At 44.4% G+C, this 22,823-nt stretch overlaps 1 protein-coding gene across 2 annotated transcripts in view; it reads left to right on the top strand.

Moving 5' to 3' along the window:
• Window positions 1–3,041: 3,041 nt before the first annotated feature.
• LOC138619812 (prospero homeobox protein 1-like) overlaps window positions 3,042–22,823 on the top strand; it is a 32,859-nt gene continuing 13,077 nt past the window's right edge. The window contains exons 1-4 of one of the 2 annotated variants that reach the window (XM_069696590.1): window positions 3,042–3,589; window positions 6,695–8,749; window positions 12,772–12,879; window positions 18,195–18,389. In XM_069696590.1, the coding sequence (XP_069552691.1) occupies window positions 6,761–8,749; window positions 12,772–12,879; window positions 18,195–18,389 (2,292 nt within the window). In that variant the 5' untranslated portion in view covers window positions 3,042–3,589; window positions 6,695–6,760. Of the gene's footprint in view, window positions 3,590–3,833; window positions 3,883–6,694; window positions 8,750–12,771; window positions 12,880–18,194; window positions 18,390–22,823 lie in introns of those variants that run through there. The other variant, XM_069696591.1, reaches the window with a different exon arrangement.

The following is a 22,823-nucleotide window of genomic DNA, read 5'->3' as shown; positions in this document are numbered from 1 at the left end:
TAACATATATGTAAATCACTGTTATTTTACTACTGCCCCCAGACCTACTGAATGTTTCTTATTTTACGTTATGGTCTTTTTACAAATGGGTTTTGCCTTGACCACTTAAACAAGTGCACATTTTCCTCCAGTATGCTCATCTTTGTCATGAAAGCTGAATACATTAAGTCCTGGACATCGAGGCCCAAACAGGACTTCAGACTCCTACTCACTTATTACACTCCAATCCTGTATCCTCTTCTCTGTCATGTCTCCTAAACCTTTTTATTCAGGGACCCGGAGACCTCTCCGGAACAAAACAGCTTTTAGCGCTACCATCTCGCTCTGCTTGTGATTTCACAAACCTCCCTCTCCCTCTCTCTCTCACTCACTCGCTCTCATTTCTCTAAAAAACTGTCTCTGAAAAGAATTGGTGCTGTTGTAGGACCTCGTCAAGTCATTATCTGATTAAGGTCATTTTATAACTGCATGCTGCTTAAGAGATTGCTTATTCTGCCATATAATGTTTATTCTCTCAATAATTCCTGGAACTTAAATTCAGGAAAACTCAGTTTGTTAATTTTCTATATCCAATTTGTTCCTAAAATTAAAACTTTACAATGGTAATACAATAATAATAGTAATAATAATAATAACAAAATAATAATTAAAATAATCATATAACTAAATAGTCTAATGTTGACCCGTTGTTGAAACAAATTAATACTGAGGGAAAACACACTGGCTCCTCTCCACTCCGGCATACTATCACCGCGTGCGCGCACTCTTTATCTCTCAGAATGTGATAAAAATGTACCTTTATAACACCTCAGGGAGAAATATTGTTTTCACTGCCTCCCTCTTTCTGCATTTGGGCACAGCTCGAATAAATATGTCAATAAATTCAGCCATCAGTGCGTAATGTCAGAGCACATTATCAGTCTTGGGCATCGAGGTGTGTCGCACTCGACCAAAAAGAGGGGGGAAAGTGAGTTAGAAATAAATACACGGGTTGATCCACCTGGAATGGGCCGCGATAAGAGCAGCCAGTGTTAGCCAACACGTTTCCTCTACACCTCATCCGAGTCTTCCTTTTCCAAACACGCGTTTCTTTAATGTCCCGGCCTGTTTTTCCAGCCTGTGTGCGCACCGACGGCACCCAGGGGAGCCGAGGCCAAAGCAGCCACAGGCCAGTGAGGGGGAGCAGGGGGCCGGGACACCTGCTTTGGAAAAGCCACTCCAGACACGAAACTTTGCTGACTTCGTTGCAATTCGTTCGTCCTAAAAAACACTTGCTTGCGACATGGAAAAGAGACTCGCCTTTTCCTTTCTGGCACCTGACATGGGTGCATATGGAAAATAAGATTTGTCGTTAAGTACTCTAGGATCCTGTTTGTGCAGAGGATAAAAAAAAAAGGAAGATTCTGCGAGTAACAAATGAATCCAAACCGAAAAGCTGGAAATTATAGACAAAAGCATGCTTATCTGATGGCCAGTGTGCAAGAAAAACTTTCCTCAACAACAAATTTACTAAATGCAACTCGAAAATAAATGTTTTTTTAATAAAATAATAATAATGATAATTATAATAATAATAATAATATAGAATTCGTGTAAAATACATTTTTCATTTCTCTCTTTTTTTTTTAATTAAGTTTCCTCTAAATACAGGGGAGCAAGCTGAGCCATACTGCAGAGGGATGTGATCTGTACCACTCGAGTCGATACAAAAATAATGCTTGAGATAAATTTCAGTTGCATACAAATCCGCAATTATCTCATAATATTAAGAAACAATTTGTGGCCATCACCTGTTGTAAATATCGACGCCTAAAACATTTGATTTAGTGAGCGCCAAAGCAGCAGAGTCATTTTAAGTATAGGCTTTAATTTGTAGGAATGCAGCAGTGAGAGAAGAGCAGCCGTCATCGTTTCATAAATCAGAAGCGTCAAACGGGTTTGAAAGGATCAAATGTCACTGTCCGCAGGGATCCGTGTTACAGGTGGGGAGGACAGGCATATCTAATAATTCATTTAGAAAATCTTTTTGTTCACAAACATACAGGTGTATAATTTGTATTTTATTTACCATCACCTTTACTTTATAAACATTTTTTCTTTCGACAGTCTTTACGCAGGGGGATCATTTAGTGGCAGCAGCCTGCTGTGGATCCGACTGACAGACGGTCCATGATGATATTCGGCTCTTAACCGAGCATTTCACAAATAGACGATAGCTCTCCTCAGATATTGGCTTCTCTGAATAATCTGAATTCCAACGCAAAGCTGTAAGCCTCTGTACTACTTTGCTTGTTCATTAATCAGACTTTGCTGCAACCAATGAGAATACTCTGCACGTAAAATATCTCTACATGCCACTTTCAACCTCCAATACTCAAGTGACCCACAACTGTTAGTCCCCCATGGACGAGTTGCAGGAAGAAAAAAAAAAAAGAATTGTACTTTCTGATGTTTAAAACACAAATGCATCCTTATTTTGGACATATAAAAGGATCAAATTCCAAAGTTGGTAATCATCAAATATGACTGGACTGGAAAGGGTGCGTTTAAAAAAACCAAAAAACATAATCGAAACATGCATCAATAAAAGCCTTGAGAAAGTCGAGAGGGATGTAAAACACTGTTCATTTGTAATTTTATTGCGACAAGGGAGGCTAAAAGATGTGCAAAAACATTTATATAAAAACGGTCCAAAATTTGCTCTTAAATATTTCTTTAATTTTGCATTTGCGTTAAAAGATAACTTTTTATTAAAATAGTTGCCAAAAGAAATCAGTTTGCTTCATTTATTTTCTTAACACTTATTATTAAAAAAAAACAAAAAAAGTATGTACTGACACGACACTTTATTAGAAAAATCTTGTGGAATAAAGGATCACCGACACTTCAACATCTATTATAGAAACTTTCTATTTTAAGGCTCGAATATAAAAATAAATAACATAGTGTGTGTATATAGAGACTGTGTTTTCTTGCTGCTTAAGTGGTGTAAAGTCAAAGTGCGTAACGATTCTTACTCGCGTAGTCGGTGATTTGTGAAGAAAGACATTAGTAAGAGTGGTATTTCCTTTTTTCCTCTCTCTCTCTCTTTGGTTGCGCTCAAGTCCCATTCTCTGGTCAAGTTCAGTGCGTTGTTCTCCGGACCGGACGGACGCTTCTTATTGGTAGGTTGCGACAGTTACATCACGCCGCTCATGACGCGCACGTCTTCCTGTTTCCTTCAGCCGCGTCTTAAAGTGAATCTTTAGTGGCGGAGGAGCGCTCCAGCATCCAGTCCTCTGCATCCAGTGCGCCTCGGAGACGCACAACCACACAGTCGCTCTCTCTCTCGCACTCTCTCTCGCACTCTCTCTATGTCTCTCACTCTTTTAGTCACAGCAGAGGATAGAAGGAGAGACCGACGCGCAAGAGCTCTTTTCATCTTCTGTATTTTCCCCTATTTTGTTCTCGCGTCGCTGACTTTATTCCAGCTCTTCCTTCTCTAAGAAACTGTTATATTCCAGCATCCAGCGGTCCGCGGTGCCCTGCGTATATTCTCTTTTTTTTTTTTTCCGTAGGAGTTCAGGTTGTCCCCCTCTTCATCTAAAGGGTAAGTAACCTTGTCCTCGGATACCTCCCTCTCTTGTTCTTGCTCTGCCTCGTCTGCGCACGGTGGGCGGAAAAATATAAACAAATCAAACATCATTAACGGGGAAATTTATTCTGCTAATCAACAGCTAATCATTTCGATACGACTTTATTTGCTCTGTTTCGTTCCCTCATCTTGATATTGTGGTACGAGTTGCTTTAGCAGCCCGTGTTTTTTTTGCGAGGATGATTTGCGAACGGTAGCCCAACCTTCTTCATCAAAGCAGAGATGAAGTTGATTTGCAACTTTGCGAAGTAAGTTTGGGAAGCGTGTTTTTTTCCCCAATAACGGGAAATGTGATGTTTAACATGAGCTGAATTTAGACAGAAACTTGGATTTACTTGTATTCGGCTCACTTCCGTGCTTGTTGAAAACGGTGAATTTGCTATGAACTCATGTTGTCTTTGTCCCGTGGACCAAATCTTATTTTAATGCCTCAGTCGTGCTTTTTTATTTACATAAAATCCTTGAACAGTCAGTTACGGAGCTTGTCAGTCATTCTGGTTTGTATAATTGGTTTCTATCTCGTGCGGGCGAGATGTTTAGGACAGATGTGATAAAGCGCCGCCGGTTTGTTTTTTTGTCAGCTCTTGTCTTTCATGGGATTTGGTCCCTCAGTTTCAATACTGACAACCACATTTGCAAAGAAACCAACTGATCTCAGTTTTGCTATGTTATAAAGCGAATGCTGTAGGATTTTTAGTTGAACTCTAAAAGTTATTTTAATTTAGGCCAAGTTTCAAACCTGAACTTTACGCACTATTTATTTGAAGCTTTCCGTTTCTTGTCTGAGAGGTTCAAAGATTCGGTTTGGGGTTTACAATTCAAATATAGGGTTTTTATTGAGGAAAAGGGCTTAAAAAATGGGACGTAAAAGTTGGATTGTATTTCTTATGTGTATCTGACAGTTGCTTGAATTGTTACAAGTTTTTTTTTTGTTATGAGAGAGTGAGAGAGAAAGAGAGAAGGATAGTGCGCATGGGCGTTGGGAGACAGGTGCGGCGTCGGAAAAGACAGGTGCTGGTGACTATTTGAAGCTCATTGTTAAGGTCCTGAGGCGATCAAGTCAAGTTTTTACACCCTTGTAGAAGCATCTTGTCTGAACTGCCCGATATGGCGATCAAGACTTGAGCGGAAGCCTTTTATCAAAGGGTTTTATTTCAGAATACTGGTGTCACTTCAACAGATCCGTTTTTTGGGGAAAAAAAAGGTTGGACTTTTACAGTTTTATCTGTCATTTAACAAAATTCAGAGCATATATGTCACCTGTGTGCTGCATCACACTGCAAAGTTTGTACCACAGCCAACAGCAGCTGTGTGTGTGTGTGTGTGTGTGTGTGTGTGTGTGTGTGTGTGTGTGTGTGTGTGTGTGTGTGTGTGTGTGTGTGTGTGTGTGTGTGTGTGTGTGTGTGTGTGTGTGTGTGTGTGTGTGTGTGTGTGTACAGTGTGAATGTGTGAGGCTCAGTGACGAGAGAAGTCTATAAAGAAAGCCTTATCACATAGTGATAATGTAAAGATGATACCATTTCTTTTAGTTGGAGCAAGCGAATAATACGAGATTGCTGTTAATTCTCACTGGAGTTAAATTTCCCCTGCAGTTGTCTCCCAGTTATCACTGAAAAAGAGCCTAAGAAATAAATGTCCGAATTTTATTATATCACATCAAAATTAAACTTAGATCTGAATCTGTCATGTTCCTTTTTTGTATTTAAAATCCACAAGTCTTATTGCTATTTTGCAGATCTATGAAAAAGCCTATAAATTTGCAAGCTGAAAAATGTAAGTTAAGTTTGCCTTGTTTTTGTGGACATGATATTTTGTTATTTTAAGCGAGTGTGTCTGAATGATGGCTGGGTTTTATTAAAGAGTGTAAAACGACAGGTCAAAATTATCGCACTACACCTGCAACTTTCATGCATGTTAAGGAAACACTAAAACAATGAAATTCATTAATTTACTAACCTCAGAATTACTTCAATTTTGTACACAAAGGCGTTTACATTAAATTGTTTCTGATAATATTTAAGACTAGATGCATCTGGCATAGCTCTGACTAAGATACTGCCACCGCTACTTACATAGCATTATTGATGCAGCTCTATACTGACAAAACGTTTTGCTTTCAGAGGGGCATTAGGGTTTTTGTAAGAGCGCTTTAAGTTGCTCCTTGCCAGAGTTGACCCTTGTGACCTATTCATTTGAGCAGAATTAACTGCCCTTGCCAGATGAAAAGACAAACAAAAAACACAGAAGTGAGCTCACGCTGGCACCAAAATCAATAGGCCTATTTTGTGTTCCTTTTTTGTGTTACTCTCCCCACTGAGTAAGATATGATGGCCATATTGATTAATGTGAACACAGGACTTGCATTTTAAATTTCTATAATGTGTAAACGTAGTTGAAATATTTTGAAATATTTTGTTGAGTTAACGAAACTCACTTCCTGAATAGGATTATTAATATATGGAGTGTGCATCGCCTCCCCCTCTATGCCATAATTTTTTTGGATAATCTTAACCCTATTTTTTTTTTTTATTATTTGATTTTGTGAGCTCCTCGCTGCTATGTTGGCTCACACCGCACAATCATGGAAATGAGGACAAGTACTTAAGTAATTATCATAATTTTATGCAGCTTTGTGTTCCGTGGGAACTGGTTCAGTGTTGCGCTGCATGTAAGAGGGGACAGGATAAAATGTAGGACTTTGCCCTGGAATTTCGAGCCAAGGCCTAATTCTGACCCCATCTCGCCTGTTCTCTTTACCCCTCTGTCACTAGTTCTTACTGCCAAGATGTAATCATGGATGTCTCTGTCCTTGTAGAAACACATGAGGAGGGATTAAGAATATACATCTTCAGTTTATTATTATATATCAGCTAATGCAATTCTCTAAAGGTTGACGCATTTTGATTGTTTCAGTCTATCGAACACTTTCAAGCTTTTCTGTTTGACGTAGATTTGGTTCTGATATTAAGGTGGTCGAGGACAGTGCTGGAGTGAGCAATTTAAATTCTGAAATATATTTTCACTTTGGTGAGTCATGCATCTGTGAATTGTTTCCCACAGGTACTTAGAGGCTTTGATCCAAGAGGACTGGCTTTGTGGGATATGGCCCAATAGCAGCAACCCGTGATGCCGGACCATGACAGCGATTCCCTCCTGAACAGACAGACCAAGCGAAGACGTGTGGACATTGGTGTTAAGAGGACCGTGGGCAGCACTGCCTCCTCCACAGCAGCAGCCACAACAACAACCACTGATAACATAGCCCGCGCCAAAGCAGCCATTTTCAGTGCCATGAACTCTCTGAGCTCCCACTCTCACCACGGATCGGATGCCGACTCCTTGGAGTGCTCTGTAGTGCAGCCACATGGTGGGCCTGGCGTTGTATCAGCCAGCGACAGTGAGTCCAAGTCCAATGTACTCCGAAAGCTTCTGAAGAGGGCCAACTCATACGAGGACACCATGATGCCCTTCCCTGGCACCACCATTATCTCTCAGCTTCTCAAGAATAACATCACTAAAAATGGAGGAGGACATGACAGGGGAGAAAGAGGAGACAGGGGTGATAGAGAATCAGGCTTCCCTGGATCAGGGCTCTCCAATGCGAGCTCAGATGCTCCCCAGGAGGATGCCTGCAGTAACTCCTCCCAGGACAGCACCCCTCAAGAATGCTTGTCACCATTTGGCCGTCCTCCTGGCCTGGCCACCTTTGAAATCGAACGTCTCAATGATGAACACCTGCGTGCCAAGCGAGCCCGTGTAGAGAACATTATTAGAGGTATGAGCCACTCACCCAGTGTGGTGGTACCTGCTGCTTCCCGTCACGAGCGTGACCATGAGATGGATGGAGAGCGGGAGATGGAGCTGGATTGCCCACCTCCCCAGTCTCAACAGCAGGCCCCCAGCAGCCCACGGGGAGGCGAGGTGTGCAGCAGCAGCAGCCGAGAAAACAAGCGTAAACAGCGTCTGCCTCAGCAGCAGCAGCAGAGCTTCACTCAGCTGGTGTGCCAGAGGAAGGAACAGAAGCAGGAGGAGCGACGGCAACTGAAGCTGCAGCTGGAGGACATGCAGAAACAGCTACGGCAGCTGCAGGAGAAGTTCTTTCAGATCTATGACTCGACTGATGACTCAGAACACAACGACCTCCACAATGATATAGGAAACATGTCAGAGGACAGCCCAGCCAGGTCCGATACTGGAGGCGATGACCGGGGTGGGGACGACCTGCGCTCTGACAATGAGATGTCTGACCTAGACCCAGGCCATTTCCTCGACAGGGCGCGGGCGTTGCTTCAAGAGCAGGCCCTGCTGGCTGACAGAGAAAAGCCAAGAAGAGAGGGGATCGGCCGGAGCAAAGGGCAGGGAGGTCCAGGCTCCTCCATGCATGCTGAAGGTAAACAGCTGGCAGAAACACTGAAGCAGGAACTCAATTCAGCCATGACCCAGGTGGTGGACACAGTGGTTAAAGTGTTTGCCAAGCCTCCACGCCCTACACCTCAGCAGGCCTTCCCTCCACTTTCCATACCTCCTGAAAGATTTCCTACCACTGTCAATGGAGACAACCCCAACTTCCACACCGCCAACCAGAGGCTGCAGTGCTTCGGTGATGTCATAATTCCCAATCCACTCGACCCCTTTGCCAGCATGCCTGGGATCCCAGGCACCACCAACGACCAAACCGAGGCACTGCCCTTAGTAGTGAGGAAGACACCCAGTGAACACCACCATCAGTCCTCAGCTGTGGGCGCCCATGGTGGTCACCATCACCCCGCCCTTCACCCCTCCTCACTTTCAGCCTCCATGGGCTTCAGCCCCCCATCCTTTAGGCACCCCTTTCCACTGCCTCTCATGGCCTACCCCTTCCAGAGTCCTCTTGGTGTACCCACAGGTGGTTACCCAGGCAAGGACCGTTGCTCGCCAGACTCCATGGACCTGTCCCGAGAGACAACCAGCCTGAGAACCAAGATGGCATCAGGTCACCACCTGGGGCACCACCATCGCTCTTGTTCACCAGCACACCCTGGCAGCACAGCCGAGGGACTCTCTCTGTCCCTTATCAAGTCTGAGTGCAGTGATCTCCAGGACATGTCTGACATCTCGCCCTACTCAGGCAGCAATGTATCCTTTTTTAAATAAGGTGGGTGTGTGTACTTTCAGGGTTTTAAAAGGCAATAATAGGTGAGTGTGTGATAGCGATCCTGATGCTTTAACCTTGCATGATCCAGTTCAGACTGGCTCATTCCTGAGTAAGCCAGGAAGAAAAAAAATCTGATTTCAGGTGGTAATTCCCCTTAGAGACAGGTGCGAAACATCGCATCTAAAGCATATAGAGTTAAAAATCAAATCTTTTTGAGTCTGTTTGAAACTGGCCTAAGAAAACTGAGAAATTGTTGATGAATCACTTTTCCTCCCACTGCTGTTCTCTTGTCCATTGTGCTGCATTGTTGTATTTATTTTTATACTCGTACCTCTTCCTTCTCACAGCACCAACCAGCCTTTTCTTCCATCTTCGAACCTAAGTGCTTTAAAAGCTTTCTTGTCACATATCACTTACTCGTGAAGATTAGGTCTCCACAACATTTACTGCCCCAATTCTTTTTTATAAAAAAAAAAAAATGGCCTGAAAGAACGAGGAGGGAGATAGCATCCTGAAACTTGGCACACAATGGTGTTATATAGCCTTCCTTATAGTTTAACCCCAGTGTGCCCCAATCGTGCCCTGCGGATAGAGAGGCTATCCCCTATGGGAGGCTCAAATTGAATCCCTGGGGGATTCTGCACTAATAGCTTAAACAGATACATTCAGTCCCTTTTCTGTTTCCCCTATACCTCCTTAGTCCCTAAGTATTCGACACCCCTTAACCCTTATGAAAGTTTGATTCGTGTCACGCCGACTGTCCGGAAAAAGCTTTGTCTTCAAGTCGTTAACATTCATTGGATGTTTAAGGAATTAATCCTACAGCTCTTTACCTGTTGTGGATACATTCGTTAAATGAATATGTATATTTAACACTTTGGATCCCTTGTTTTTGTTACCGAGTGCACCTGAGTGCCTTTTGTGTGTGTGTGTGTGTGTGTGTGTGTGTGTGTGTGTGTGTGTGTGTGTGTGTGTGTGTGTGTGTGTGTGTGTGTGTGTGTGTGTGTGTGTGTGTGTGTGTGTGTGTGTGTGTGCGTGTGTGTGTGTGCCTTTTTGTGTGTGTGTGCCTTTTTTTGTGTGCATGTCACAAAAGGTTTGCCTGAGGACTCAGCAAAGATGTATATTTATGATTGCTTGTGTTTTCTCCTGTGTTCCTCTTATCATCCATCGCTGTTGTAAAAAGCCCACAATCATTGTCGTTTCTCTTTTTTTCATTTCATAAAGATCTGTCAACAGCCCGGGGGGCCCTTCGGCTGTTGCTTGGCAGCCAAATACTTCTTTTTTTGTTTTTCCCTCCCTGCAAAACCCCCCCTTCCTCTCTGTCTTTTCTTTGAAGCGGACGTTAACAGGTGTTTGCAGCGAGCTGTTTATCTTTCATTACCTCGCCTTGTCTTGTCTTCTGACCCAAGGGTGAACGCTTTCCAGAGATCTATAATCCTTTGCTTCTACGGGCTCCCGATGGAGGGATGAAAAGAGTAAAGGGAGAGAGAGACATACAGAGACTGAGAGAAAGTAGAAAACAATCAAACAATAACCACATATGCCAGATGCTGTGGCTTTCATTGTAGCTTTTACAAATTCAGGGCATTAACAGATGTACTCCCCTAAATGGAAAGAATAGAAGGAACAACATGGACACATATGTTGTTGTTTTTTTTTTTTCATCTTTTATTTTTGATTCTTACAGTTTATACCATAGGTTTATAAACAAAGTTTCCCATTTACAAAATAGGATTTTGTACATTTATTATGATTAGCATGATATTTTATGAATCAGTTTATTTGCATGTGTTCCTTTGACTTAGCTTTTTTTTTCCCGAGCCTCAGAAGTCGGAGACAGCTTGTCAGACATTTTGCGAGGTGTGTTCAAGTTCACCAGCTCTCGGCAGCTTTGTAGAGCAGATGGCTGCTATCAATTTCCTCATTTGTTCACAATCCGACTCCAAATTTTCTTGTCCTTACACCTGGAATTAGGAAGTGAAGCAGCCATTTTCCTCTCATGACTTTGGGCTTTGGGGAAGTGTTGTGAGAATGATGATGTCTTGTCAGATGTGGCAGGCGAACAGTGGGCCAGCTGGTATGAGTGCACCATCATGACAAAATAATAGCCTTGCACGCCACCCCTAAGTCCAATCACAATTACATTTGCAAGCTGTGAGTGAATTGGAGATGAAAATGTGTCATTAGGAAATATGAAGCTTCTTAATTGGTGGCTGAAGGGAGGTGATATTATGTTTATAGCAGGAGAGGTGAAACCTCAACGTCTTTGTCTTAAAATCATTTTTAATATCAATTTCAATGAGAGGAAAGCGACGCTAATCCTAATTGAAAAAGCAAAAACAAATTAATCTAAGTGTAAGTGCACAGCTTTCACCAACAAATCCCACCTTGACTTATTGAAAAAGAGCTCTCTTTTTCTGTCTCTCCCTCTCGCTCGCTCTGTCTGAGGATCCATTGTATCCCCTCCACTTGGAGCAGATGGTGTGGTGTGGAAAGTGAAGTGCTGCTCTTTTGGCCAGGCCTGACAGAGTAACACCAGTCTGCCAGGGTTTCCCCCACAAGACCCTCGCTGCGTATACAACTAACTCTCTCTCTCTCTCTCTCTCTGTCTCCCTCTTTCCCCCTCTCCCTCTCTCTTACTGAATCAGACAAAGTAGACAGGGTCTTTAAGGAGCCAACCCGGCGTGGTTCAGCATTTGCTGGCTTTGCTGTGTAACCCTGAGGCCAAGGGCAATCCAATCTAGCAGCTGATGCCTTCTTTCCCACTCTATAGTTACAGCTACATCTGGACACTTGACTGATTTTAACGATCACAGCCACCCCTGTATGTCATAAATAATGCCAAGCAATGTATTTTGTCCACTCAAGTGTAAACAGTCTTCATGAAAACTTAGGGCTGTGTAATTTAAATCCCTGTCTTGCCTCAGCGTGATGAAAACCCTTGTTGAAACAGCCTGAGGTTTCAGCCCGCCCCCCGCCCCCACAGCCCCCCCCCCCCATCTCTGTTCCCTTTTCAATGTCTTATCCTCCAGATTGATATTATCAGATGCATTATACGGCCGTTAATTCACCATGGAAATGGCTTGGGCCGTTCGGTGGCGCAGATGTGTTTCAGTCTCCCCATCACTGGCTGAGTCCAAAGCCTCACAGCCCCTCTTCTCCTTCTCCTCCTCCTTCTTTTGCTCCTCCAAGGGTTTGGCAGTGGCAGAGAGGCTGGGGGGGTGGGGGGAGGTGGAGCAGAGGGAGGAGGAGGGGGATGTAATTGAAGGCTGGAACCATGCTATCCCTCAAGGTGCCCCCACCAGCCCATCTCCATCTTCTCCGCTGTTCAATCCAGGCCATCCATTAAGAAGACAAGGCCTCTGACATGTATTTGAATATGGCCGGTGTGAGTGTGAGAAGGTTTTTCGTGTTGCTTGGGCCAGTCTTTGGTGGGACCATCTCTGAGACCTTGTCTCATCACTGATATGAGGCCAACGTCACACAGTCATATTCAGGCTTGGCATGTGTTGTGGCCAAGCCATTAGGCCTTCTTGCCCGTCACTGGCGTTAACTGCTGTCTTTGTCTGTGATATGCAAATGTCTCCTTTTTTCTTCTTCCTTTTTTTTGGGGAGGAGGTTAGCGCAGGGTGTAGGCAAAGGCGTTCGCTTACTTTGACTGTGAAATGAGCCTCCTTATGTAAAAGCATCGGCTGTAGCGTTGGCCAGCGTTTATTACTTACCGTGACGCTCTCACACCTGATACGGAAGATGCTAATGGCAAGCAAATGGTTTTGCTTGGGTGCACTGTCTCCAACCCCCCACGCCTCCCCTCCTCCTCCTCCTCCTCTTCTTCCAGCAACCCTGCATTCATGCCTAGAGGGAAATTTGGTTTCCCATCATCCAAATGATTTCTTGCCAAACTCCCTGCCAATTATTAGCAAGAACATATTTATGACAGTGTCTGTACTACGAGTTTGTTTCCCTCCAAACTGTTTATTTCCTTAACAGCAGCTGTTTTCAGATCCAAGAAGGTCTCTCCCCCAATCACCTGAAGAAGGCCAAGCTCATGTTTTTCTACACCCGCTACCCGAGCTCCAACATGCTCAAGATGTTTTTCTCTGATGTCAAGGTGAGTTAAAACATGCTCCTGATCTTCATTATTTCTTTTATTCTAAAACCTTTGCACATGTTATTGTAAAATGTTCCTTTTTGATGTTAGAAAACATCACTGTGATTCTATCTACTTTGGTATTTTCAGTCATTTGTTGCCCCTTCTATCATATTGAAATAGTGACTGATTCTGTTGTGGGATAGATACACTCTTTTACCACCGTTGTTCTTCCTTTGACTTTTTTAAACACACCTGCTGTAAAAAGGGAAGTGTATTTTATTAATTGTGATCAGCCAGCTTCGGTTGTGTTGAACAATGTACACTAGTCTGTCTTAAAATGAGGCCCTTGTCCTCTCTAAATTATGGTTTTATGCAAAAGATGAAAGAAGAGGAAGTTGAATGGGTTTACATGAGGGAGCTGAAGAGCCTATGAGTATTCTAAAGATAAAGAGTGGGATGAGTAATGGAGGGGTGGAGAGGGCAGAGAGGAGGATGGAGCCTAGAGACGGAGGAGTGGTTATCCAAGCAGGTGTATGGCAGGATGGTTTGATGGAGGGAGGGGCGAAGGGAAAGAGTTGGTTTAGGAAACATGGCAAGGATGAGCGTTAGCTCCGCTGGGAATTTAATGAAGGAAATTTGGAAAACAAAGCACAATATGTAAGCTGCGGAGAAAAACAAGAACAACAGCACAATGGCTGTTGTAGTGTGTGTGCGATGGAGTTTGTTTGTGTTGTTGTTTTGTGTGTGTGTGTGTGTGTGTGTGTGTGCTCCTCTTGGACCATACGGAGGGGTAAACACTGTGACAGATCCAGGCCATCTTATTCAAATCAGAAGATAAAGGTTCCCTTTTCTCCCAGCTGTCCCCTCTTATATGCCGTCACCACCAACCATGAGTAGCGGCTCACAGGAGTTTCACTGGATAGGTTGAAAAAGAGGCACATGTTGGCAAAACGGACAAAGCACCTAAAAATGTTGATTCATTAGAAAAAAGAAGAAAAAAAAAAGAATCCTCAGAATTACAGCATTGCACTGATCTGACATTTTGGGGTTTTTGAAAAATTGCATCAACAATTAATATTTAAATGATTCCCATGGAGGTGGCCTCATCATCAATGACCTCATCAGATACTTAAATAAGGTCAAGATAGTTAAGGGGATTATGAGTCACATTGTTTGTTTTTTATTTTCGGTAGAAGACAATGGACTCAAGCTCTAAGTTTGGAGACATGCATGGGAATGAGACTGACTATCTAATTAGATACAGCCAGCACGGCCTCTTAGCGAGTGGCTGTCCCTCAGACAAAAGTCTTGAAGGCTAATCGGGTCTTGACTAATCAGGTCTGGACTGTCAAGGACCTAATGAACGTGGGAAGTGGGTTGCCCTAACAACTTGGGGACGCCGTCGCTGTTGTTCCCTTCGATTAAGCTTCTTTTAAAACGGCTATGACTTCTTTTTTTTGACTTTTGGTGTTTCTGAAATGTTTTGACAAATGTGTCATTATACCATTGTTGGTGCTGCTAATGGCAGCCAATAGAAACATCTCACTTGCTTTCAGACATGTCATTGTGGACGTTGTTTTGATTAAGGGTGAATAATTATAACAGATTAATTAACAGATTAAATAAACATATTCAGTCAATTAATAAAGTCAGTTAAAGTTGTTGCCTTTGTAATTAGACACAATGAGTGGATATGAAGTATAGGCTGTTTGGACTTTGTCGTATTTTGTACATTTTACTTTCATTTTAAAGCAAATAAAAACCTGACACATACACACACCTTGCTTTTTTTGCTTCTGGCTTTTAGCAACAAGCCTCAGTATTTGGGCCAGTCATGTGCTGTGGAGTAGCGAGGTCAGGAGGGTTTTCCCTTTTCTATATGTCATTCCTTCTCTTTTCTTTTTTTTCGCTGATGGTGTGGCATGGTATGTGTGCCTCGGCGGGCCGGGGAGAAAGAAAGGCCAGTGGCTGGATTTTGAGTCGCCGCAGTAACAAAAGCCCGCTTTCCAGGGCCGCTTTTTGTGTGCAGTCAGCCAATAGGCAGCCAGAGATTATCTCCCACAATTCACTCCTGCGAAAACAGGAAACGTTGGAAAGCCCTGATGACTGTGAAGGGGCTTACGAGAGAGAGAGAGAGAGAGAGAGAGAGAGAGAGAGAGAGAGAGAGAGAGAGAGAGAGAGAGAGAGAGAGAGAGAGAGAGAGGGAGAGAGAGAGAGAGAGAGAGAGAGAGAGAGAGAGAGAGAGAGAGAGGGAGGCCCGCACAGGCTTCTGTGTCTTTCTGCTCTCCTCTGGTTGTTCTGGACGTAGCTTAGCACTCTGAGGTCATCTGTGTGCTTTCTGCTCCATTGTTGACCGCTATGTCAGAGAAAGTGTTGGCAAGAGATACAGTTTGGCTTTTTATCCAAATGCCTTTCAGCTAAACATCCCAACCAACAAAAAGACAAAACTGGAAAAACAATTTCATTCTGCATCATAATAAATCCTCTGATTTGTGTGTGGAAGTTTGGGACTCACAGTCAGAGCACCTCCATACCCCTGGAAAGGCGACTAATAGAGTTTAGACGAAGGATACTTCAGGGTTTTCCTATTCTGGACTTAAGTATGCGTCTGTGCATGAGCAGAACATGTGTGTGCGCCACTTTCTATCTTGTGCTGTTAGCACTAAGCGCTGACCTTTCACAGGCACTTGAGTGTGAGTGTGAGAAACACGCTTTCACTGTCTCTCTCTCTCAGCCAGGCGCAGACACACACACACACACACACACACACACACACACCCTTATACACATGCATATACTTAAACACAGTGTGTCGATTCAAACACACACACACACACAGACACGTTTTCCTCACTGCATCTCATGTCTGTGCTGGCTGACCCCTGCCAGCTCTGATTAAGGAGCTGCAGTGATGTGCTCCTTTGAACCAATTCCCTCCTTTTACAGCGAACACACTCGTCCTTAGCTGCTATCAGGGGGTCTCTGTCCCCCACCAGCTACTTAATGAACCAAGGCTGCTGGAAGCTGTATGGGGACTGGCCAAAATTGAATCCCTGACTGTGCTGAGTGCAGTTAATGCAGATATAATAGAGTATTTATACCGACACGTACAGTAAATATTGCATCTTTCCTGTGTTCCCCTGTGCTTTGATTGAGCCACACAGCTCAGCTGCACAGGCCCCAATACATCTTCTTCCAAGCTGTCGGTATAACAAAGTAATCTTTGTCCAAAGTGACAAATGTATCCGTCACTCAGCTGCAGTGACACCAAAGGTCTCCTGCATGAGCGATGGTAACTCTTTCGCTGACTTTAATCTCAATATGTAGAGCTCAGTCTTGCAGACGCTCAGGTGCACACACACACACGCAGGCTTGCATGGATCGACACCAATTGACGAATGTCTCAAATTCACCCCCAATAGGACTCGTTCAGATCTTGCTTCATGCCACGTCCAACAGCTTGAGTGAAACGGCGTGTTTGTGCTCCAACTGTCTGATGCATTGTCTGTTTAAGAATAGCCCAGTGCGGCCGATGTATTTGTAAGTGTCAGTAGTTTGTTTGTTTGACGCTCCGATGTCACGACCCCAGCTTGCTGACTGCTCACGTTCCGAACCCCCCCCCCCCGCCCGCCGCCCCCCACCCCACCGCCGCCACCACCGCCACCAGCGAAACGCCATTGTCCGACGGCGCTGACCTGCGCCCATCCTCCTCCTCCTCCCTCTTCCCCCTCCCTCCCTCTTTTCCACATTTATGCTCACCCTGCACTTTAGGACAGCCACCATGCTAACCCCTCCTCTCTCCCCACACACACACACACACACACACACACACACACACACACACACACACACACACACACACACACACACACACACACACACACACACACACACACACTCTCCCAAACCCCTGCCAAACAATGTTAAGCGGACTTATTCTTTTCCCCTCTGCCATTATGTCATCCGCCGATCATTCCAGAAAGCCACGGCCCGCTCCTTTTCGCCCCGTCCCACCTTGGGGCCAAGCTGATTTTGCCTCCTCTGATTTGCCAACTTTTTTTGCCCGATCGGTTCTGTTACCTCACCCTCCCATCTTCCTGCGTGTGTTTGACTGCCGTCCCAGATCACGAAGAGTGTGTGTGTCTGTGTTGTCGAACAATACCCAGAGTCTAATCTCCATGTCAAAACCGCTCTGCCTCCCCAACAAGTAGTCCGCTCAGCGTTTAGTAGCGTTTTGTCCCCCCATTCTTCCAGTGCCACAGAAAGAGCAGAGCGGAAGGAGGAGTGAAGGCCTATATGTGTGTTTGGGGTGTGTGTGTGTGTGTGTGTCTGGTTGTGTATGTGTTATAGTTGGGGGGTACAAGCGTTTTTAAAGCACGTAATTTCAGGGAGCCTGAGGAGCGACGCAAACATCTTATTTAAAAAAATTTCTGAGTTCAATCTGAACTTTCAACAGAGCATTTTAAAGCTAGGCAGCTACCCTGAGCCCCCTAATGTCCTTATCTAGTGGTATGGATGTTTAGACAGTGTGTTTTCACTGCTGAGACCAGGCGGAAAAAGAGCCGGGACCCGCCGAGGCTCTTAATAGGTTTACCTCGCCCTATTGAATCCAGTCGAGCGGCACAGATCAGATGGCCACAGCCTTCTCATCTCCGTCTTTCTCTCTCTCTCTCTCTTTTCTTTCTTCCTTTTTTTTTTTTTGTTGCTCTTTTTCTTCTGCTTTCTTCCTGTGTGGGAAGAGGGGAGGAGAATCAGGGTGTAATTGGTGAACGGGGTTAAGTACATGTTTGAGCCCCCCGCGGGCCAAGGCGCTTCAGATGATGACTTAATCGTTTTTCTGGTCAATTATGTGTTTGCGGTCTTCACCCCCTCTCTTCCAGCTCTCCCTTCACTCTCAGGGTTACGATAGGGGGGAGGTCTGCTCCCAGTGGGGAAGATGAACCACACACTCTCCCTCTCTGTCTTCTCTCCCCCCGCCCCTCTCCTTCCTTGCTGTCTTACTTAATATCTCTATTATCTTCCCTCACTCCACAACCTGTGTTCTCTCTTCACTCTCATCTTTTATCTCTCTGTTTCTTCCCAACTCACGCCTCGGCTCCCTGATATGAAATGACAATCTGTCATCCTTACACTTCTTCCTCCCCTCCAAACCAGTCGCTTAATAAGGTTTTATACATGACAGTCTTCTCTCCATGTGTCTGCATGAAGCATATTGAAAGATCCCATTCATTTCCATTCAAAATGTCTTTGGATTTCAACGGATATTTAAGTTTAAAACCACAATTCTGACAGGCTAAAAAGTGATAACTCCTCCCCGTGATTTCTGATTCCAGTTTAACCGCTGCATAACCTCCCAGCTGATTAAGTGGTTCAGCAACTTCAGAGAGTTCTACTACATCCAGATGGAGAAGTTCGCCCGCCAGTCCATCAACGACGGAGTCACCGGAGTCGAGGAGTTGGGCGTCAGCCGCGACTCTGAGCTTTTCCGAGCCCTGAACATGCACTACAACAAGGCCAACGACTTCGAGGTAAACCCTTCCAGCAGTTCGATGCAGACTAAATTGTAAAAGCTGTATGTGCTCAGTAAGAGTAGGAGCTGAAAGCAAATGCAGTCCGTATGAAAAACAAAAAAAAACGTTGGATTTCACCTGATACCTCGTGATGCAGTCGGGTAGTGTGACACCGTCTCACTGTGTCCTCTCTGACACTGTCTCTCTGTGACTGTTCGCAATGCTGAGTTCAAGTCTCTTATACATCCTGTGCTATAAGTGATCAGGTTCTCATAGAAACGCACAATTTCTAGCTGTGACAAAAACGTTTTTTTTGTTGTTTTGTTTTTTAAGGAGAATATGCTCAACTAATTTCCTCTAGAAAATTCCAGATCAACAGATTTTCTGAAATTTTGTTGATTTCTAATACGGTAATAACGACGTGAGGAACTCTAATGAGGAAGAAGCCTCACTGACACTTCACACGTTTTGCCTCTTCCTCATTGTTAATTTCCTCTCTATGGTTCTTAGCACCTGCGCGTGTGTGCATGCGTGCGTGCATGCGTGCGCGTGTGTGTGTGTGTGTGTGTGTGTGTGTGTGTGTGTGTGTGTGTGTGTGTGTGTGTGTGTGTGTGTGTGTGTGTGTGTGTGTGTGTGTGTGTGTGTGTGTGTGTGTGTGTGTGTGTGTGTGTGTGTGTTTTACTTCCCTGTCCTCATTTACCTATCATCTGTGGTGAGATGTTTATGTGTGTGTCTTCCAGTATATTGTGATCATAAATTCTCAGCAGTTTCATTTTTCACACTTCTCCTTTTGCCACCTTTGTGTGTGTGTGTGTGTGCGTGTGTGTAAAATGTTTCAGGATTGCCAGTGCTCTCTCAATGTCAGCTGACAAAAGACCTTTAAAAGGCCTGTGTTAAGAAGGATCTGGAGTGAGCTGGATATGCGTGTGTGTGTGTGTGTGTGTGTGTGTGTGTGTGTGTGTGTGTGTGTGTGTGTGTGTGTGTGTGTGTGTGTGTGTGTGTGTGTGTGTGTGTGTGTGTGTGTGTGTGTGTGTGTGTGTGTGTGTATTTGTCAGAGATTGAGTCTATGTGCGTTCGTGTATGTGTGTGAGTGTTTTGTTGTTGCTGCATTTCCCAGTGTCCTGTTCACCTCGAAGGGTACAGCCGTCCCTTGGACCGGCCTGGCATGCTGGCAAAGCACTTCTCCAGTGTGTGTGTTCGTATACATATGTGTGTGTGTGTGTGTGTGTGTGTGTGTGTGTGTGTGTGTGTGTGTGTGTGTGTGTGTGTGTGTGTGTGTGTGTGTGTGTGTGTGTGTGTGTGTGTGTGTGTGTGTGTGTGTGTGTGTGTGTGTGTGTGTGTGTGTGTCACTTTGAGGGGGGAAAAAATCTCACTGTTATCAAGGTTAAGCGTCCTACTGTTTTAGTGAGAGGAAGGGGAGAGAAAGAGGGGGGAAAGGGGGAAGAGGGAGATGGATAGATAGGGGATAGAGGGTGAGAGCTTGGAGACAAAGGAGAAAGCGATGAAGGGAGGGAAAAAAAGGGAATCGAGGGGGGAATGGAAAGGGGAGAAAGAAGGGTAGAAGGAGAGAGAGATGACGTGCAGGAGCGAAGTGCCCTTGCGAGCAGTGGGAGTTTTGCGAGCGCTCACATTTAAAGTGCTTCACTCTCTTTCTCTGTGTTTCCGTCTATCTCTCTCTGTCATTATTTGTCCACTGGGGCTCCTCTGTGTGCACCCAAACACACACATGCACACACACACACACACACACACACACACACACACACACACACACACACACACACACACACACACACACACACACACACACACACACACACACACACACACACACACTTCCCCACATCCATCTTCAGCCCTCTTAAGGGAGGCTTTGAAAGACTCTGGCAGGCAGAAGCACTTGTACATATGAGGTCTCAATAATACGAAAGTCCATCAGAGAAGAGCTCCAAGAAAAATGATTTCTATCCAGCTGCTCACGATAACAGGAAAATATGTTTAAGTCGAGAAGACAGTAACTTTTTACCTACAGTCAAGCACTGACATTTCCCTTTTACTCAACGCCAAATAGAAGCAGCAGATTTTTACACCAGCAGTAGTAAATAGTAAGCACAATATTGTTAAAGGGTTTAATTTTGTTTTATATATTTCTCGTTTTTGTTTTTTTTTCAAATCATTGATAGCTCATTTCCCTGATCCTGGTGTCCAGGATTTATTTCCCTCTAGGTGACTGTTTCTTTTCTTTCGCTCATGCAAAATCCCCTGACACCGGGAAGTACCACCCAGCTCCAGAAACTATTTAATTGATATATGTCTGTCTTTATATTTAGGGAGACATTGTTAGTCAGAAGTCAAAGACCACCTCCAGACGTGTTTTAAAAGATAAGAAAATACTCTGCTCGGAAGAAAAAAAATTCTAATGTTCATTTCCAGCAAAAAAAATATTTAATTAACATTTTCTTTCACTGAAAAATCAGAAATCTACAAATAAGGAAATGTTTTTCATTTTAAAAGTTTAACACCTCGACTTAAGACGATTCTCGTAAATTTCCACAAAACAGTTATTTAGGTTGCTGACGGGAGCAGGCCTTTAAATTGAGAGTAGGTTTGACTTTCTGCCTTAAATACGTTAAAACTTGAACTATGTGAAGTCTGTATTTCAGAACCGTAAAAGAAAACTAGATATATATGTAATTTATATCTTTGAATGGCACTATTTCACAGTAAAAAAAAAAAAAAAAGACTCTTAGACAGGTTTGCATAACTTATAAATGGTCGGAGAAAGTTTGAACATGGCCACCTCTTGAAAGAGAGTATGTAAGTCCTCAAAAAGTGCACATGCAGCCTCCAAAGTCTATGACATACCTGAACAAACACAGAGGTAACATCTTGTCCTCCTGACAAACCCCTTCTTTCTGAAGCGTACATTTCCTGTGACACCTCAGACAAGACACTCATTCTTCTCCTGGCACCAGGAAGTTACTGTTAAAACAGGTTTAAGGGGAACAGCCTATTTGCATACATAAATGTAAAAATTTGCAAGAAGACAGACAGAGGAGGGAAAAGAGTGAGAGGCCAGGTGAATAAGTCTTCTGTTGGCCGAGGAGCTGCAGCGGTGGAGGAGGGTGGGAAGGCGTTTTGCATATTAAGGTTTTTTTTGCTGGGCAGGTGTCTGAGAGATACAGGAACTGATTAGAGTTTAGCGCAAGGAAAATTTGCCCAGCCATGCAAATTCTAACCCCCCTGACGAACCAACCGCCTTGGTGAGCACGAAGACTCTGCATGTAAGTGTTTGCGTGTGGCTTTTGGTTTGTGTGTGTGTGTGTGTGTGTGGGGGGGTGTTATTTGTGTATGTGATTATGTGTGTTTGTGAGTGCGGGTGCGTGGGTTGTGTGTTTTTTGCTGTTTGATGTTTGTGTGGGAATGATGTGTTTGTGTGTATTACATATGTGCACGAACACATTTGTTATGTTTTTCCGTCTTATGTGTGTGTGTGTGTGTGTGTGTGTGTGTGTGTGTGTGTGTGTGTGTGTGTGTGTGTGTGTGTGTGTGTGTGTGTGTGTGTGTGTGTGTGTGTGTGTGTGTGTGTGTGTGTGTGTGTGTGTGTGTGTGTGAGTCATAGAGGTAATGTGGAGATGGAAATGTACTGGATGTGTATCAGGATGCCCCCAAGGCCCTTTTCTGTGGATCTCTCCCCTTTCTCCTCCACCTCCTCCTCCTCCTCCTCCTCTTCCTCCCCTACCTGCCTGCACCACCACTTGAAACAGGAGCCTACGCAGATTCAGCAAGCGCGCGCGCACACACACACACACACACACACACACACACACACACACACACACACAAGTTTTCCCTTTGCCAGATTCTGCATCATCAAAGTTCCATCCACCTTGGTGGCGTCTTTGGAATGAATATGTCCTCTGTTTCAGTGATCACACACACGCACTCATGCACGCGCACACACACACACACACACACACACACACACACACACACACACACACACACACACACACACACACACACACACACACACACGTCTGTGGCCTTTCTTGTTTGATGCTAATCTGCTCTGTCACTGTGCTGGCCTAATACGCTCCCCATCTCCCTCCCAGCTCCTCTTTTGTCGCGATTGTTTCCCCTTTTCCTTTCATATCCCTCCTCCCTCGTTCCCTCTCGTCGTTCTCTCTTCCTTCTGTTCCCTCCCTCCTTTCATTCTTTCATCCTCCTTTTTTGCATGTCTTCCGTTATCCACCCTCTCCCCTCCTCCTCCTCGCTTTTTCCTCCCATTAGGAAGTTTTAATGGCATAATTGTCACATTCCTTCTGGCACAATGAACAGCAGCAGTAATTAAAGAGCTTGCCGTTAATTACCTAGAACCCGGCTCTACTTTCCTCTTTTCTCAGCCCCCCTACTGGTTCCCCCCTCTCTTCTTCTCTTTCTTCTCCGCTT

This window comes from Brachyistius frenatus, unplaced genomic scaffold, assembly GCF_029030835.1.
Source record: "Brachyistius frenatus isolate BFR_SWC_R1_liver_20210118 unplaced genomic scaffold, ASM2903083v1 Contig_21, whole genome shotgun sequence".
Classification (NCBI taxonomy): domain Eukaryota; kingdom Metazoa; phylum Chordata; class Actinopteri; family Embiotocidae; genus Brachyistius; species Brachyistius frenatus.
This window is presented reverse-complemented; position numbering and strand designations above follow the sequence as displayed.